The sequence below is a fragment of the Panthera uncia genome (genome assembly GCF_023721935.1).
Source record: "Panthera uncia isolate 11264 chromosome B3 unlocalized genomic scaffold, Puncia_PCG_1.0 HiC_scaffold_1, whole genome shotgun sequence".
Taxonomy (NCBI): Eukaryota; Metazoa; Chordata; class Mammalia; order Carnivora; family Felidae; genus Panthera; species Panthera uncia.
This window is the reverse complement of record NW_026057582.1, coordinates 27,639,980-27,658,862: the sequence shown is the minus strand read 5'-3', so window position 1 is coordinate 27,658,862 and position 18,883 is coordinate 27,639,980. Positions and strand designations below refer to the sequence as shown.

The window sequence follows — 18,883 nt, the reverse complement described above, 5'->3', positions numbered from 1 at the left end:
AACCTTATTTAATAAAAGGTTTAAAGATACAGAAGAACATTCAAAAGTAAATAAGTTACATAGGTACATTACAATCACATCCGCAAGATTTACTTTAGTGTGTTATTTTTTTTTTTATAAAAAGCACACAAAAAATAAAATCTTCAGTCTGGTCTATCACAACTGTACAGCAAAAGAGGTAATATATATATATATATATACACACACTATTTTAATATGTAACAGTCTTTAAAAAAGGGTGCCACAGGCAGCAAACACACAAAAGGCAGTGTCTGATGTTTTTTTCCCCAAAATAAAAGGAATATACTTATTTATATGCTATTAAAATATCTGTACAATAATTACAGACTGTCAAGGCTGTTCCTGTGCTGTCCCCTCCAAACAAGGCCTTCAACTTAGAGACAAACAAGGAAAAGGTGAAACAGCTGCAAACTGTTAGAGGCAAATATTAACACAGCAAAATATGGGGAGGACATACAATTGTTTTATAAAAATATGCATACTTCCTGTAAACCTAAGGAGTTAGGCTTGCTAGTCTGGTAATAAATACCGTTCGAAAAAAGAGAGCCCCAGAGAAAATATATTTAAACAGCTGAGGCTTGAGTATGTGTTGTATTCCTCCTTCATCTTAACATCTGGCACATGAGAAGAAAGAGGTTAGGTCACTGAGGCAGTTAAATATAGGGGATTTCTTTTAGACATAAGCAGCACACGACCTCTGTGCCAGGGGTGGAGGTGGGGAGGCAGAAGGGATGAGGGTGTACCTTAGCTGTGAGGGGGGCTGCTGAAGGCATGGAGGCCAGTGCACTGAAGCACAGACTCCGTGGGTGGGTAAGAGACCTCAGAAACGGTCTGGAACACAGGCACTAGGTTAATTTCATGCCCTTAGCGAAGTGTAGATGGAGACTGGAAGATGGATATGTGAAATGGTGTGGGGAGGGCATAATAAAGCTGGAGGTGTTTGTCATTTAACTTCTTAAACAGCTCTGAACAGAAGAAAAAAGGAAGAAACACAAACAAGATGAGCCTAATGTGTTCACAGGGAGAAAGCACCATAAAGGATATACCTATCCCAGCTCCTATGGCTGCACCTACTTTATTGGCAGGTCACTTGGAACAATTGCATCTGCCCTCTAAACGTTTTAACTTTCACCTTATATTCTAGATGTAAATCCATCCTGGAGCATGAACGCTTCTAAAATACAGGGTCTGGTGGAATTAATACAGAGGTACCACCTTGATTTTCTCCACCAACATTTCACCTAGTCTGATTTCTATGAGCTTAGAAGAGGAGAATCACTCTAAACGAAGGAGGTTCCTGTTACCATGTGTCCACAGAGGGGCCTGAAACTAAATTATATTTAAATAGAAAAAACCTTGGGAAACATAAGTAGCACTTTGGGGCAAAGCTGCGAAGGCACTCTTATTACATAAGTGATTTAGCAGACAGCCTAAATTTGCTACCCTTCTATTTCTGGAGGGTATACCAGATTTCTGCGATCTTGGGACATTGAGTCTGTAGAAGCCTTTGGAGGAAACTAACTGGGAAGTTGAAGATCTATGTAGCGGTCCTGGAGTCTGGCGGGGAGAAAGATGTTGCTCCCATATCTGGGGTCCTGAAGAACCATATTAATGCATAAATCAATGCTGAAAAACACCAGTTAGTGCATAGTTTAGAAACAAAACTCCCTCCCCACTCTTAGCTACCAACATGGCGCCTTTAGGCTATCTTGTAAGGAGAGTAGTAGAATTTTTGGCTCCTTCCTAACATGCTGACCTGCATTCTTGCAACATACTTGCATTCACTTAGAACTTCTAACACAACTAAACTTGAGTAGCAAGATCAGAAAAATAACTCAGCCCTCTATGGGACTGGCAAGGGAGGCCTCTGGAACCTTCTAGCACTTCACTTCAGTGACTCCATGCCAAATATGGCTTCTTCAAACTAGAAACAAAACTAGAATTCTGGCTTCCAGTCAATCCCCTCAGGCAATCTGAAAATACAGCCAGAGAAGAGGTAGCAATAAGAACTGCCTTTGATCTCCCTTGCTCCTGCTGGTCTTTGTGTGGCTTTGGTGACACCTTCCACCTTTCCACCCTCTTTCAGTGCTACTAATCACCCCTACTGGCAACAGCTTCCAGAGCAATGAGGTGAGGGACCTTAGGGTCTTAGGAATGGGGGGGGGGGGGCGGATGCCAAGAAGGTGCCTTATTTTGGGATAAATGCACTTGGGCCTCTGGAAAGCAAGAGGCCCCTGGTCCCTGAGAGGATGTTAAAAATTAAATATTAAGAATAAATAAATAGCTCCCAAATGACACAAGTCGAGGAATGAAGGCTCCTGTCCAATCTGGTTAGGAGACCTCCCCCTCCCAGGGAAGGATCCAGAAATCTCCAGCATGTAGGACCGGGGGCTGGGCGGTGGATATCCACACTAGACCAGGTGGGATGGGGTGAGGAAGCAGCTGCCAAGGGCAGGACATACGCAGGCAAGGAACCTGCGGCAAGAGGGAACAGGCTGGGCCCAGGATAAACCCCCTTAGCAGCCTTCGGGGACCAAAAGTGTTTGGCAAAAAGGTGGGAAGCAGGAAGAGCCAGGGCTTATCAAAAGTTCTCTCCAGCCCAACCCTACAACTTCCACCCTCTGCACAGTTCCCTTCCTTCCAGCAGACTGAGAGCTTGAGACCCGACACTGGCCCCTTCCCCAAATATCTGAGAAAACTTCACAGCCCTAGCAGGCCGGTAGAGAGCAGCAAAGGGACAGGTACCTGTCCTCTGCCCTATAGGCATTCTGGAAGCTTTCCTCCCATAGGTGGTGGCCTGAGGACAGGGTCACCGGAGCAGCTTAGGCCTGGACATTGTCGTGTAGGGGACAGCACAGGTACCAGGCTGAGCTCCTTCTCGGAGACGGCCACCACAATCCCTCCAGGGGAGTTCCTCTTTTCGGGGCTTGGGGCAGGGCCTGTGCAGCCTTTGAGGTCCTCTGGGGGCGGGGGGGGGGGGGGGGGGGAAAAATGCTGCAAGGAGGGTGAGCTTGTGCTTGCTTGGCTCTCCATGGTGACCGAAGGGGAGCAGGGGAAACCAGGAGGACCGGAAGAGGCTGCGCGGCAGCAGCGGTCCCAGCGTGGGAGGCAGCAGTGGCGGCGCTGGAGCCCGTCCGGAGGGGCAGCCCCAGCCAGCAGGGGCCTTCGCAGTGCAGTTGGAGGAACGCGCAAGGACTACTTCCGACAGACAGAATGCAAAGAGAACTGGATCCTGCAGCCTAGACGACTGCTCCTGGGGCCTTTATAAATAAAAGAGCCGTTTATTTTATTGTCTTGTTCTTCCGAGAAAAGTCCACGTGATCTCTCCTCTCTCCCTCTGGAGGTTCCAGGGTGCTCGCAGGAGCTCGGGCAGGCTGGTGCAGGGAGGGCCGGGGGTCCAGGGCGAGGGGCGGGCCCCTGAGCCCCGGCGGCGTCAGCCCCTCTCACCCGCGCCGCTCTCCTCGCGCAGCGCGGGCTGGTGCGGAGAGGCGGCGGCTGCGGTTGCCGCGGCGGCAGCGGCCTCCTTCTCCTTCTGCCTCAGGGCGGCAGCCTTCTTCTCCTGTTCTGCATGGCTCTTCATGTGGGCGCTGCGGCTCTTCACCTTGTAAAACACCCTGCGGCCGGGCAGGAGGGGCTCCAGTAAGAGGGCCGTCCCCACCCCCCACCCCCTGACCACCAGACCAGAGAGCGTGCGTGCGGGTGCGCGTGTGTCTGGGCAGTGTGCGTGTGCGCTCCCGTGCATGGGTGCGTCTGTGTGGCGGGCGGGTCCCCGGCCCCGCCTGACTGGCTTGGGCCACACGGCCCGCTCCACCTTCCACCTAGGGAACTGAAGGGTTCCGGATCCAGTGCTGTCACCCCCTCCTCTAAGAGCTGCCAAGTGACGTCACTGCCCTAGAAACCCTCGGAGCCAATCAGATGACAAGGCGAAAGCTCCCCTGGAAAGCACACTTCCTGGCCCCCAGCCGTGGCCACCCTGCTGGGTCCCAGGGGAGGCAGGGCCTAGCATCTTACCTGCCACACTTTTTACAAGGGAAAGTGTTCTCCTGATTCTGGGTCTTGTTAAATGTCTCCGGTTTTTTCTTCTTCTCCGAGAAAGGTAGTGCCCTCCGTGACTTCCCTGCCCCCTCTCTTGGCTTCTCTGAGGCTTGGCCACCAGCAGAGCCAGGGGCGTTAGACTCATGGCTTCGGAGGATGAGGATGTCATTGGCCTGGAGAGGATCAAACAAGGAGAGGTGAGAGATCTGGGGAAGAGAGGTTCCTGAATTCTGGCATCTCAGGAACACAGGGCTCTTAAAGGTCAGATGCTCCTGCCAAACGGTCCTCTAGAATCCACTGGAATCCTTTCAGTGACAAGGTACTCACTGCTTTTTGCCAGCCCATTTGGGTCTTTAGCCAACTTTTTTTTTTTTTTTTAATGTTTATTTTTGAGAGAGAGAGAGAGAGAGAGAGAGAGACAGCACAAGCTGGGGAGGGGCAAAGAGAGAGGGAGACATGGAACCTGAAGCAGGCTCCAGGCTCTGAGCTGTCAGCACAGAGCCGGATGCACAGCTCAGACTCAAGAGCCACGAGATCATAACCGGACCCGAAGTCAGACGCTGAGCCAACTGAGCCACCCACGCGCCCCTGGCCAACTGTATCTTTACAAAGCTGTTGGTACAGTAATCCTGTGGGACAGCCCAAGCTGCCAGAAGACGTCTCCATGCATCTATCTGAAGGGGGTCTTGGTGTCTCAATTAATGTTTTCATGTCTTCAGTCATTTAGTCCATCCATTCATGCCTTAACTCCATAAATCAGATTCAAATCCATGTGACGGTGCCATATGCTGGGGATACAGAGGGGACAGACAGGAGCCCCTGCTCTCAGGGAGCTTGAAATCTAGTGAAAGGGACAGACAGCATGAGTCACCACGAGAAATGCCAAGCAGATGATGGAGAGTGGAGGACACCTGGAACAGACCTGGAGAGGTGCTTGGGGGGAATCACAGGCCTTGGGTTAGGGGAGCCTCAGATGGCCGCTAGGAGTCATAAGTGCGTGCATGGGGTTGACCCTCCTAGGGAAGTATTCCCAAAAGTCAGCAGGACTTGATGAAGCTTGCGCATAGAGCACAGCTCTGGGAGGAAAAGCACAGCCCAGGCTCAGAAGGGAGCAAACAGTCTGGAGTCTTCCTGCAAGCCTGAGTGTACAACACAAAAAAATCTGTAAGGCTCTCATAGTAATCCCTACTCTCTTTGGGGGGACATCTCCCCGACAAGGAACACCTCTGGTGGTATGTGTTGTTTCTTGGTCTATGATATGGTGGACAGAGGACTTCACTACGAGGACTGCAGGCAGGAACTCAGGCAAGTCACATATCATCTCTGAACTCAGTTCCGTCTATCTTTGAGGTAGGGGTTAACACTTTATGGGGTTATTGTGAGGAATTAATGAGATACTGGAAAGGAAGGCACTTTGCAGAGAACCTATGAGAGGGGCCATTGTTATGATTCTCATTGTTTCAGCCCTTTTTTTTTTTAAGTTTATTTTGAGAGAGAGAGAGAGAGAGAGAGAGAGAGAGAATGCAAGTGGGGGAAAGGGAAAGAAAGAGAATCCCAAGCAGTCTCCACACCAACAGCACAGAGCCCAATAAGGGGCTGGAACTCACGAACCACTAGATCATGACCTGAGCCAAAGCTTAACCGACTGAGCCACCCAGGCACCCCAATGTTTCAGCTCATTCTTGTCAGATATTCTTGTCAGGGACACAGCTCTCTTATGGAGAGCCTGCCACAGGTACAACTCATAGATGCTTCTGCCACGTCCCACACACCTTTTGGGTTTTCACAAGGCCTTCTTCTTCAGTCTCAGGTACAGAAGCAGTATAGTATAAAAACTTAATAACACAATTTTGGAGTCAGGCTGCCTACCAGCTGTCTTATCTAGGGGCCTCCATCTCCTCATCTGTAAAATGGGAATGATGACAGTACCTACCACATAGGGTTATGAGGATTAAATAAGTTAAAAACATAAGGTACTTAGTACATTTCCTGCCATCATGGCGATGATCATCATCACCATGTTCCTGTTCTGCCCTCCCTCCCTCACCCCCAGGCCCAGCTCCAGCCCTCCTCCTGGCCCTGGGCTCCCCTAGTGGAGGTCACACTTACCGACTCATTGGCCTGTAGTGTCTGTGTGGCTTTGACAGCCGCTGCCCTCCGGCTTCGCTCTCGCCCCTCTTCCTGCTCTCCCTTCTCCTGGATCTCTGGCACTTCCTCCTCCCCCTCCTTCCTGGGCTCCTTTACTTCTCTCTTGGGCTCCAGCCTCTCTTCACTTGGAGACTCTCTTCTGGGAAGAGGCATCCTTGGGAACTTCTGGGAAGTCTATGGGGGATAAGAATGAGGGCAGTGAGCCTGGAGCTCTAGTTACACAGCCATACTGCTCCGATTCTGACCCAGCCGGGGACGACTAGTCCCTGCTCATCCTGCTTGCCTGGCCTGGCCCAGCCAGCCTCCTGCACTACATAATTCTATATCCTCCCCCAGATAGTCGGCCTGGGAAAGAAGAGAGAGTCTTGAGCCCTGAAAGCCCTCAGGAAGAGACTGAGCACTTGAGATTGAGCTCGGGGCAGGAAGGGAGCATGCCAGTCCAAGAGACAGACACATCCTTCGGCAAGGTGGTCCGGAGGAGCAGACAGCAGCCTTAGCTCCAGTTCTAAACTGTCTTTGTAATGCTTCTGGGAACTCCACCCACTTCCCCGTCTGTAAAAGAGGGACCAAACCACTCCCTGTCTTCATGCAGCATGTCAGCAAGTATGGAGTTATAACCCCAACATGATGTTAGATGGATATGTGGACACAGAATTAAATAGCATTCTCTTTTCAATCCTGATTACGTCAAACATAAAGTTTTGAGTTAGGTCTAAATGTGTCTTTTATACTTCTCCAGACTTTATTATTATTTTTTAGAGATTTTTTTGAAACTTCTGCTTGTCTCTATTTAATGCTTCCCTAATAATTTTTCCTGTGATTCAGATTTTTTTTAATATTATTTTTGAGGGCGAGAGAGACACAGAGCGCAAGCAGGAGAGGGGCAGAGAGAGAGGGAGACACAGAATCCAAAGCAGGTTCCAGGCTCCGAGCTGTCAGCACAGAGCCCGACGTGGGGTTTGAACTCACAAACCACAAGATCACAACCTGAGCTTAAACTGGACGCTTCACCAACTGAGCCATCCAGGTGCCCCTTAAAGATTTTATTTTTAAGTAATCTACACTGAACATGGGGCTCGGACTCACGAGCTCAAGATCAAGAGTCGCACACTCCCCAGAATAGGCCCCCAGACTTAATTAACCAAAGGTCAGGTCTGAGACTCAGAGCCCTGGCAGGTAACAGTACCTACCTGGAATTTAACAACACTGACTCTCATATATATTTACTTTTGCTAGTGCCTTCTACGGCAAACAGTACTGGTTTTCTGCTTATGATTGGGACATAACATTTCCCTCCTGAGTAAAAACTGAGTTGACTTAAAGAAAAATATGAAGTAGTAGCCCAGGTGGTATGTGGATGTCGCAGAAACAGTAACGTTGACATGTGGTAGGATGCAGAGATGACACATTCATGATGGTTGTACAAGAATGCCTCAAGTTTGGGCGACAGTATTAGAGGTGTGCTATGAGGAGACAGGAGGTCAGTGCTGATGCAGATATTGTGGGAAAATTCCCCAATGTTCTGCATCAACACAATGTATTATTACCTTGACGCTGACAGACAGAGAGGGGGACCTAAAGGGCTAGGTCCAGTGCCCAGGACATCAGCTCCTTGGGGCTGTCAGGGACACTGCCTTGCTCTCTTTACCCTCCAGGGGCTTCCAGAGAGCTTGGCCCCAGGCTCTCAACTCAGCCCTCGGCCCCAGACACAGTCAGGACTCTAAGCAGCTGAGGCTGGGAAGGGAGTCACCTTAATATCCACTTCAACCTCTTCCTGGGCCGACTTCTCATCGCTTGTATCCACATCCCCGAAGGTTAGCGTCCCATTGCGACCAATTTTCACCTGCTTCTTGTAGGTGTAGTAGAATTCCACGCATTGGGCCACGGTCTTGGTCTGGATCTGATTTGAAGCCAAAACTGAGGTCAGAGTTCCTGGCTCAGCTCATCTGCCTGGAGATTCTCCAGCCTTTCCCATCCATGCATGTCCCCTCCTCCCCAAATGCTAAACCCAAGAAACCCAAGAAATACAAGCATTTCTCCAATGCCTTCTCTGAACAAACCACTGACTAATTCAATTAAACAACACTTCAGCACTATTAGGAAGGGGAAAAAAAAAGCCAAAAAGGACCACATGGAGCCATTGGGAAGATTTGAATAGGGATTGCATATTAGAGAATATTATTAGTTTAAATTTCTTGGGTATGATAATAGTATTATGGTTTTGCAAGAATATATAACCTTGTTTTTAAGAGATATTTGGATCAAGTCTGTAACATACCTTAAAAAAAAATTTTTTTTAAGAGAGCATGAGCAGGGGAGAGGGGTATAGGGAAGGGGGGGGCAGTGAGAGAGAATCTCAAGCAGGTGTCATGCTGAGCACAGAGCCCAACATGGGTCTCAATCCAATATTCTGGGATCATGACCTGAGCCGAAATCAAGAGTTTGTCACTTGGGGCACCCTGGTGGCTCAATGGATTAAGCATTTGACTCGTGGTTTTGGCTCAGGTCATGATCTCACAGTTCATGGATTCGAGCCTCCCATCAGGTTCTGCACTGGCAATGCAGAACCTGCTTGGGATTCTGTCTCTCTCTCTCTCTCTCTCTCTCTCTCTCTGCCCCTTCCCTGCTCTCGCTCTCTCAAAATAAATAAATAAACATTAAAAAAAAAAAAAGTTGGATGCTCAACCGACTGAGCCACGTAGGGACCGCTTGTAACTTACTTTTAATGACTAGTTAAAACACAGAGAAATGAAATAAGCGTGTATATAAATTTAAGTATAGACCGAGAAAGAGGGAAAGCAAGTGTGACCAGTGTTAACAATTGGTAAATCTAAATGAGGAATGCGTGGGTGTTTACTGTACTATGCTTTCAATTTTTCTGTAAGTTTCAAATTTTTCAAAGTAAACAGTTAAGGGTGAAAAAGTCTGGACACCATCCCCATTCAGAGCCAGCCCAGACCCGGCAACACAGACTCCCTTCATCAATCTGGGCAACACTGTCATTCCTCCCAGGGAACAGCAACTGACAAGTGAGGATAGAAGAATGTTAAACTGTCCTATATCAGAGAGGGATTCAAGGGAGACTAACAAGAAAGCTCTGGAAAAACCTGAAAAGGAAGCAGAAGGCCTAAGTCTCACTCCTAACTCTGCCACTAAATGACTGTGTGACCTCAGGCAAGTCTCTTCAAGAGTAAGATGACTTCCAAGGGCCTCCCAAGATCTGAAATCCTAGCGCGCTCCCGTTTCACAAATCCATCTGGCTACTGGGTTTAGTTTCCGGACAGATTTCCCACACACAGAGGCTCTTTAAAGGCTCTGACTCTGCCCTTTCTCCCCCAGGCTCCCAGACTGCTCTGCCAACTGCTGGGCTGCAGTGGGAGCTGGGAAGTCTGTCTACAGAGCCCAAGGGGTCAGTGAGTTCTCTGCGCCTGAGGAGAAAACAGATATGCTGTATCTCACAGGAATGGCCAAGTCACAGATTTACTAATTAGATCCTGTTTACACTTTTGTTGTCAATTCTCTCTGATCATCTGTGTGACTAACAGTCTGCTCTTTTCATTAAGGCGTTAGGGGCACCACAGTGAATTTCACAGGCGTGTACTTCGCAGAAATATTGCCCAATCGGGGAATGGAATGTTACTGAAACCCAGCAAATGACTGTCCTCACAACAGGGCCCTTGTAGAAGAATTCATCCACACTTTGCCCAGTCCCCAGAGCTGTCCTGACACAATCTACAATTCCAGGAGGAAAGGGCACATTCTTGGAAACCCCATTCCCTCGGTGGTCTGTACAGCTGAGATTTTATGAGACAGGGCTGCTGGAAAGATGTAGGTCCTTGGATCAGCAAAACAATCTTCTCCCAGAAGAACATGGGGAGAGGCAAGATAAATTCAATCTAGGAAAAGTCAACTTGGCCTCCTCTGCTCGGTCAGCTGAGTTACTGGAAGGAAGCCCTGGGTCTGACAGGAAGAAGGCAGTGGGGGGCCCCCCTCAGCCCGGTCTGTTATACAGTCACTTGTTGGCTCTCAGTTCCCCTCATCTTAGGGTGACCTCTCCTCTACCTACTGATTGTGGCTTTTGAAGTACTCCAGCCCCCTGGGAAATGGCTCACCTCAGTCTGCAGCCTTCCTTCTCTTCCTGTTCTGCCTCAGGCAAGTCACTCTCTGAAGTCTGACACCACTGGGTCTGCCCACTCAGGCCTCCTTCTGAGACCACCCCCCCACTCCCCACCCCCACCCCCACCCCCAGCATGGCCATACTACCTTTACATGAGGGAAGAAGGCTCGGAACCAAGGGGAGGAAAGGCCCAATCTTCTCCCCTTGTTTTGTTTAGAAAATTCTCTCCGACAATACTTAGTGGCATTAACCTGCTTTTTCAGAGAGACTGCAGGGCCACCACCGGCAGAGGGAGCCCCAAATCACACAGCCGGCCCCTGGCTGCCTCTTGCGCCTGAAACAGAGCCCCAGCTCACCAGCTGCTGCACCAGGAAGAAATCCTTCTTATAGATGGCAATGCCCTTGTTGAACAGCTTCCTCTCAGCCATCTTCCACTGGTCAGAACCTGTAAGGCAAAGCGGGAGCCAGGGTTAGTGAGGTGGATGGGACTGTGAGTGGCCAGCAGAAAAGTGTGAAGTCATCCGTCCACGGTCTCTGCAGCCATTCAGAGCTGGATCCATATTTCTGCTTCCGCCACTTACTAGCCTCTGAGCCTCAATCACCTCGCTTGGGAACTGGGACCTGGTCACACAAGCCACCTCACCAGTTGTGGTGCAGACTCAAGGAGATAATGCACGTGGAACCCTTGCTGCTCTGCCTGGCACACACAAGAGGTACCACTCAACAGGGATCGGTGGCTGCTGTGATTATGCCATTTGGTCACTGTCCCTTTAAAAGCACAGTGCCCAGGATGGGACATGGCACTACAGGGGTTGTCTAAGTTCCAAGCACCGGATGCCAATTGGGACGGCACTCCCTAGATTCCTGTCCCTTGCACCTTGCCATGGGCTTTTTTGCCTGCATGGGCTCCCACCTGCCCACGCCTTTCTCTCTGCCCCTTCAGGGCACAGGAAGCCCCTTGAGAACTACCCCATCTTTGGTGTCAGTTCTTTCACTCCGGCTCTTGGCTTATCTGCCCCCGACCTCCTCACCCCCATCCAGGGCTGTGACTCAGCACCAAGCTGGGCCCCACTGATGCTGGAGACCTTGAGGCTCCAGGTCCCAGGCTCACCTGTGTAGTGATAAGTTGCCAGTGGGTGGTTATGGGGCCGCAGGGGCTTCTTCAGTAGCAGCTTATTCAGCGTTTCCTGAAGGGGAAGTGAGGAAAAGGTCAGTGCCCTGCAGGGGTCTCAGTGGTAGGCTGAGCCTCCTAGGTGCCAGGCACAATTCAGAAGGCCTCTTCAACCCTCTGAGTAGTAAGGTGGGCATTTATTTTTACCCTGTGTAACTGCTGAGGGGCAAGAGGTTTGGCAGGATGGCAAGATCACGGAGGGTGGAGCTGCTCAGGAACCAGGCCAAGGGCCTCTTAAGAGAGAACGTGTGGCCCCCAGGACAGACAGCCATAGGTGGAGAAAGGCCTCAGTGACAGCCTTTCTGAGGGCGGGGACCCACTGACCCAGAATCAGGGACTAGGGTAGACAAGAGGACCCTGTGCAGCAAAGTCTGGAGTTTGGAACTACGACTACCTTCGGTGGAGCCCCTACAACCCCCATCCTGGTCAGACCCTCCTGCCTGCCTCCAATCAGTGGGCCAGCAGCCCTGGCTCCTGGGCAGCAGACATGGATCCATGCCAGCCTCCCTCAGGGTCCCTCCCCCCACCAGGGCCATCGTCTCACCAGGATGTCTCCCCTGGACTCATGCAGACAGTGCAGGGCCAGCTCCTGGTTGGTGCCAGCTCCAGGGAAAATACTGGAGCAGGCGGCTGTCAACAGGTCTTCCACTGGAGCAAGCGTGGGAGGGGAGGAGAAGAAATCTCGTTCAGGGCCTAACCCACCCACCTGTCCAACAGCCCACCTTCACTTGCTGGTGCAGGCCCCCTCTCACCTTGCCTCTGCTTCTCCCGGCTGCTCTCTAGGTCCTCCCACGGCTGCCACACCAAGTCGGCCTTGTGGGGGTCTGCAGCTGCCAGAGCACGATCCCTTATGGAGGGGATTTCCGCTTGGAACCGGGAGCCCACGTTGATCCGTCTGCAGGGGTGGAAAGGGCAGGGAGTGAGGCCTCACCTCGCGGGCACAGGGAATCTTTCTCTCTGGGATGGGAGAAGATGCAGGGGGTAGTCCGCAGACGCTGAGCACAGCAAGACCTCAGCTGAGTGTAAGGAATTTGGCTTCCGTGAGAACAGCCTGGCAAACGGGACCTGGTAGTGCCCAGAGGTTGGAAAGGGGAGAAGCTTCGAGTTTACAGATAGGGAAAGAGTCTCTTGGACTGCCCTGCCGATACTCAGAGGCAAATTCAAACCGAGCTGGTCCTTTCCTTTAGGGTGGGGACAGTAAAGCCCAGAGCCAGTTGCAGAATCTCAGAGGCTGTTCAGCCCTCTGTGGGCCCCACACAACCCTCCTCTTCCTCACAGGGCCTGCGTGCACTGGACCCTATCGGCCACCCTCGTACCATAGGCCAGAGGAAGGGCTGCACTTACGGCTCGATGCTCACTGGGGTGGCCTCCCCCATCACAGAGAGGACAGGTGGGGTGACTTCAGCGCTATCTATGGGACAAAAGGCACATCGGTGAACGGCACCCTCCTGCCTTCAGCAAGCCGCCCCTCCCCCACCCCACCCTACATGGCTGCTCCGTTTGCACAAGAGCCATGGCAGTGACTCACAGAGACTCGTACTTGGAAATCAGGCACGGTGAATCCTGGCTCCTCGGCCTGCAACTGTGACGACTAACTGTGACTTTGCCAAGCACGTGGGTGCTTCTGTTTTCACACCTGCTGCAAGGGGCTATTACTACCTACCTCCTAGGGTTAATGCGAGGACTGAATGAAATCATGCACAAAGCCTCGCCCTCAATAAATATTAGCTACTACCACTACCACTACCACTACCACCACCACCCAAAGCTGGGTCCCTGCCCCAGGAGCTCCCATACTACAGAATTAGCTCCAACATTAAACTATGCTTGCTCTAGTAAAGAAGCTGAAACGTTTGGCACACTAGCAAGGCAGTGAAGGAGAACCCTGTTTATATCTCCTCGCTTCCATGCTGGATTCTCTGCCTCAGTTTCTCCTGAACTAATCTTAGTGCCCCACATGGAGGCACTCCCTTGCTCCAAAAATCTTTGCTGACCTCCCCCCCCCCCCTTTGCAACTTGCAACTCCTCAGCTCGGCTCACTCATGCAGCTCCCCTATCATCTATGCCTCCCACCACCCCCTTGCCCGGACCCTGGAACCTAGCTGACTGCTTACTCATGGCTCCTCGCTCTTCCTGCACGGTCCTACCTCCAGGCCTTTCCACCACTCATTCCGGTGCCTGTGCCGAGTGTGCCCTCCCCACCTCCTTCCTAGTTCAAGCTCTTAGCTCTAGCCCCACCCTCTCCTGGAGGCTTTCTCACCACCCCAGGCTAGTAGGCTCTGCAGGCTTTGGAGGTTAGGGTCTCCCTCACTCACTTGCTGTTGATCCCACTGTGCCCAGAACCTCTGCTTTTCTGTCTCCCAGGTTTCCATGTCAACTCCCTAATGACCCTGTACTCTCTTTAGAACGGACAGACCCGTGCTGTCCCATACACTACTGGAGCCTTCACAGGACCCAGTTCAATGCTTTACACCCAGGTACTCGATAAATGCTCATGGATGGACAGGCCTCTCTTTGTTGCCGGTCTGGTCTCTACGGTGATTTCTTCCTGCACAACCCAGGCACGGAGAGAAGCTTGGAAGGTAGGTGGGAGGGTGGAATGGAAGGCCAGCCAGCCAGCCCAGGGTGAGCCATTTCTCACCCACAGACACCAGGGGGCACCAGAGAGCTAGGGCATGGGAGGTCAGGGTCAAAGGGTAATCTAGTGATGGGAGGCTTCACCCTTGTTCTACCTCTGGAGGTGTTTACTCCCACTTAATCCTCCACCACACTACAAGATAAGATTATCCCATTTTCAAAGGAAATGGATCTTTTTGTGGAGTGGCCCACATTTTTCAACAGTTCACCACCCGGGCCAGCCAACATGTCTGCTCTTGGCCAAAACAACTATTTAAGAGCCCCAGGAGGCAGGATCTACCACATAATATTAAGAGCAAGCATGATGCTGCTCCAGGCATGGTGTTTTAAGTGCTTTACGTTTGTTGCTGCCTCTGAACCTCACCACAACCCCGTGAGTTGGCTATCAGGTTGAACATAGGAAACTGCTATTTGTGGATCCAGAAATAGATTAAATTGGCAATTTCACCAACAACCAAGTACTACTAATATCCTCAATTAAATACTAAAGAAACTGAAGCCCAGAGAGTTTCAATGACTTGCACAGGGAACATAACAGTAAATTGTAGAATTGGGATTTGAACCCAAGCAATTGGGCTGATATCCCCTACCCCATCCCTGCCTGTTCTTGAACCAGGACAACCACCTTTTCTCTCTCAGAGAAGAGAGAGTGGAGCCCCTTTTCCCAGTGTTCCAGCCCAATCCCCAGCAGCCTTATGGGCAGAGTCTCATTCCTGCCCATTGCCCTCCCTCCCCACATTCCCTGCCCCCGTGGCCCCTGAGGGTGGGTCACTCACTAGACCGGAGCAGGGTGCGATGGGCACTCTTTGGCGTGATGGGAGGAGGGGCTGGGATGCTGCTGGTTGACATGATGGCATTGAAATAGAGGCCGGAGCCTTCCCGCACAGGACTGAGGATTGGGGGAGGGGTGTAGGGGGGTAGCTCAAAACTCCGCTCAGAGGGGTGGTCAGCTAGGCGGACAGGAGAGCGCAGGTGGCTCTGGTATGGGGTGATGTTGGAGTAGACGGGAGGGGCAATGAAAGTGCCCGCCTTGGTAGGGATGATCAGGGGCTCAGGCCGTGGCCGCTGCTTTGGTTTCCGCACTGAAGGTTCCCCTTCCAACTTGACATTCATGTCATCAGCCTGGAGAAGGAAACAGAACCAAGATAGCTCAGACTCTTATGTGCTGGGAAAACTGAAGTCTTGACCATTGCTGGTCAGTCTCACCTTTCAAACTTAGCCTGCCCACCACACCCACCAACGCAAGCCTGAGACAGGGAACAGGTCCAAAAACCCTTCTTACTGTCTCCACTAGGGCAGGGGTCAGCAAACTGTTTCTGTAAAGGGACAGATAATAAATGTAGGCTTTGTGGACTGCACCCAGTCTCTGTTACATATTCTTCTTCTCCTCTTCCCCACTCTTTTTAAATAATCCTTTTAAAATGTTAAAAAAAAAAAAAAAAAAAAAAGATACAAGGTAAAATCTATTCTTACGTCTGGATATGGCCCACAGGCCATAGTTCCCAATACCTAATGTGAAGTATGCCATTGGACAGAGAACTGTAGTAGTTAAGGGCCCAGGCTCTGCAGCTAGATTGCTTAGAATGGGCTCTACCCCCTTTACTTATCACTTAAAATGTCTTAACTTCTCTGTGCATCATCATTTTTAACATGGGAATAGTAAGTACCTACCAAATGGATTAGCTATGAGGACTAAATTAATTAATATGTGGAAATCACTGAGAACAGTAACTGACATGTAGTAATTACTCAATAAATACTGGCTGCTATCAAGCTGTATATTAGATGGAGGTCCCTACTATGTGTCAAGACCTGAGCTGGGCATGGGACCACAGAAGGAAGAAGACAGTCCTGTCCTTGCAGCACTTTTTCTCATAAAATTAGTCCTACGATAACAGACCAGCCTACTTATGCTGTCAAAGGTTAGCCCTCCTAGCTTACACTTCTCCCTGCTCAATATGCCTCATGGGTCTCCATGTAGAATAGAGGGTAGAGCTGTAAGGGAAGAGAAGCCTTTCTCTGCTCCATCCCTATCCTCTCAAAAGAGAATGGAACCCTATGAGGGTGAGCAATATCCAGATCATCTCCCTGAGTACAGAGCTGGCCCATAGGTGAGGTTGGCCACATTGACTAAGTAGACCTGGGAAGAGTAGGCTTTCCCCCTCTCCCCGTGTCCAGCTCCTACAACACCTTTCAGCAGAAGGCACTGACTGTCCATGAGGTCTTGGCCATGTCCTTTACCCATTTGTGCCCTCTTTCCTTTTCTATAGACTAGGAAGAAATGAAATTTTTCGTTCTTTCTCCCTTAGGGGAATAAGATGATTGCACAGAAAAAAATGCAGTGGAACCAAAGGCCCCAAACTTGTTAGACAAGAAATCCAATATGAACTCAGTTAGCCGTAATGATTTGTAATTTTGTAATAAGGGCAATGGAATTAAACTATTTTGAATATTTGACAATATTTTTTGTATTCATTTTTTTTAGGTGTGATAATATTGAGGCTATGTTAAAGGAAGGAAGGAAAAAAGGAAGGAATCTTATATATAATGTACTTCAGATATAAACCTAAATATTTATGAACTTAATGATATGATGTTTGGGATTTGCTTCAAAAAAAACACAAAAAACAAAAAACCAGTGGTAAGGAAAAGTAGAGATACAAATAAAAAATGATTTGGCTATATTTTGAAAACCATGAAAGCTGGGTGATGGCTAAATATTTAGGTTCAATTTACCATTCCCTATACTTTTGTGCAAGATTGAAATATCTATAATACAAGGAAAAACAAATAACTAAATAAAAAGAGTAACCAAAAAAATAAACATCTTCCTAAGCCTGGTGTAGTGTAAGTGCTCACGGGCGGGAGTTGCAGGAGATCTAAATTCCAGGGCTACCTCTGTCATTACTTGGCTGTATAAACATAGGTAAGTCTCTGGCCTTTTCTGGACCTATTTCCTCAACTATGAAATGGGTATGTTGAGCTGTGTAGTTGTTCAGGCTCCTTCCTGCCATCCTCAGGATAAACTGAGGCCTCTAGCCTCCAACCTCTATCACAACCAGAGAATAAGACCCCAGAGAGTAGAGACTGTGCTGCTCATGACAATCTTAAAGCTCCCCTTTTTGTTACAGAGGACAGAATCACAGGCTAACTCTCCGGCTGAGAATAACTAGAAAATTCAGGCTCAATATAAAAACCACATTTTTGAAGGTATCAGAGAGCAAATAAGTTGTCAAAGACCTGAAGAGCCAAGATACAGGAAATGAAAGAAAGTGAAAAAGTGAGTCCAGCATCTGGAGTTGTGCTTTCCCTAGAGGTGGGTGCATTACTGGAAGAGGTAAGTGGGAAGCTGAGCAACTAAATGGAGTTTAGGGCTTGCCAGGGAAGGAGAGGCTGATAATCCCCCAGGCTTTGGATTGGGACTCCAAAGGGCTATATCCTCAGAATAAAGGTGAATCAGAAATAGATTAGTCCACATGTGGAATAATGCCCAATTTAAAATCATCTCATTTCAATCTCTGATTAAATTAAAATAATTCAGGATTGCTAATGCCCTTTGCTACCTGTCAGATGCAAAGTTAAGTCCTCTCTGGAAGACAAGAAAAACATCCAGAGTCTTTAATTACTTCAACAATTTTTCATATATGTCTGACATGCAATTAAAACTAGCCAGATATACAACAGAACAAAATGTGATTTAAAAACAAGAAGTAATGTAACAGAAAGAGACCCATGGGATCCCATTAATGGAGTTATCAGACATAAACTTTAAGAAAACTATGCTTAGGTTATGCAATAAAATAAAAGGTTGAAGTTTTCATCAAAGAATTAGAAACTCTAAAAATGAACCAAATAGAAATTCAGTAACTGAAAAAAAAATAACTAGAAATAAGAACTCAGTGAGTTGGCTTAACAACATATTAGATACAGCTAAAGAGAGAATAGGTAAACTAAAAGATAGTTCAGACTAAGAGAAAAATGGAAAACACAGATAAGTGCATAACAGACAAAATAGGGGATATGGTAAAGAACTCTTATAAATGTGTAACTAGAGTCCCAGAAGGAGAGAAGAGAGGAAATAGGACAGAAGAAATATTTAAGGAAGACTACAAATTCTAAATAGGATAAATACAAAGAAAACCAATAGGTATAACAGCAAAAACTGGTGAAAACCAATGACCAAAAAAAAAAAAAAAAAGTTTAAAAGCAACAAGATAAAAAAAAAAAAAGCTTGTAGCACCTGGGTGGCTCAGTTCGTTAAGCATCCGACTTTGGCTCAGGTCATGATCTCACGGTTGGTGAGTTCAAGCCCCACATCAGGCTCTGTGCTCACAGCTCAGAGCCTGGAGCCTGCTTTGGATTCTGTGTCTCCCTCTGCCTCTGCCCCTCCTCCACTTGCACTCTGTCTCTCCAAAATAAATAAACGTTTAAAAACTTTAAAAAAAAAAAAAGCTTAAATTCAAAGAAGTAACAATATGGCTAATGGTGATTTCCCAACACCGTAACTACAATGGAAGTCTGAAGACTATAGAATGACATATCCTTTTAGTGCTAAGAGAAAAATAACTACCAACAACAGAATTCTCTACCCAGCTTCAAAACCGAAGAAATAAAAACATGTTCAGACAATCAAAGACTAATAAATTTCATCATTAACAGACCTGCACTAAAGGAAATACTAAGGAATATTCTTCAAGCAGCACAAAAATGATCTGAGATAGAAGCTTGGAGATATGAGAAGAAATGAAAAACAA

At 48.7% G+C, this 18,883-nt stretch overlaps 1 protein-coding gene across 2 annotated transcripts in view; it reads right to left on the bottom strand.

Moving 5' to 3' along the window:
• Nucleotides 1-2,177: 2,177 nt before the first annotated feature.
• The window catches only part of MIDEAS (mitotic deacetylase associated SANT domain protein), a 65,916-nt gene continuing 49,210 nt past the window's right edge, over nucleotides 2,178-18,883 (bottom strand). For both annotated transcript variants that reach the window (XM_049611379.1, XM_049611378.1), the window contains exons 4-13: nucleotides 14,906-15,251; nucleotides 12,837-12,903; nucleotides 12,245-12,387; nucleotides 12,037-12,140; nucleotides 11,433-11,508; nucleotides 10,678-10,766; nucleotides 7,955-8,104; nucleotides 6,166-6,378; nucleotides 4,033-4,229; nucleotides 2,178-3,635 (exon numbers count right to left, since the gene is read on the bottom strand). In XM_049611379.1, coding sequence (XP_049467336.1) covers nucleotides 3,455-3,635; nucleotides 4,033-4,229; nucleotides 6,166-6,378; nucleotides 7,955-8,104; nucleotides 10,678-10,766; nucleotides 11,433-11,508; nucleotides 12,037-12,140; nucleotides 12,245-12,387; nucleotides 12,837-12,903; nucleotides 14,906-15,251 — 1,566 coding nt within the window. In that variant the 3' untranslated portion in view covers nucleotides 2,178-3,454. The remainder of the gene's footprint in view (nucleotides 3,636-4,032; nucleotides 4,230-6,165; nucleotides 6,379-7,954; nucleotides 8,105-10,677; nucleotides 10,767-11,432; nucleotides 11,509-12,036; nucleotides 12,141-12,244; nucleotides 12,388-12,836; nucleotides 12,904-14,905; nucleotides 15,252-18,883) is intronic.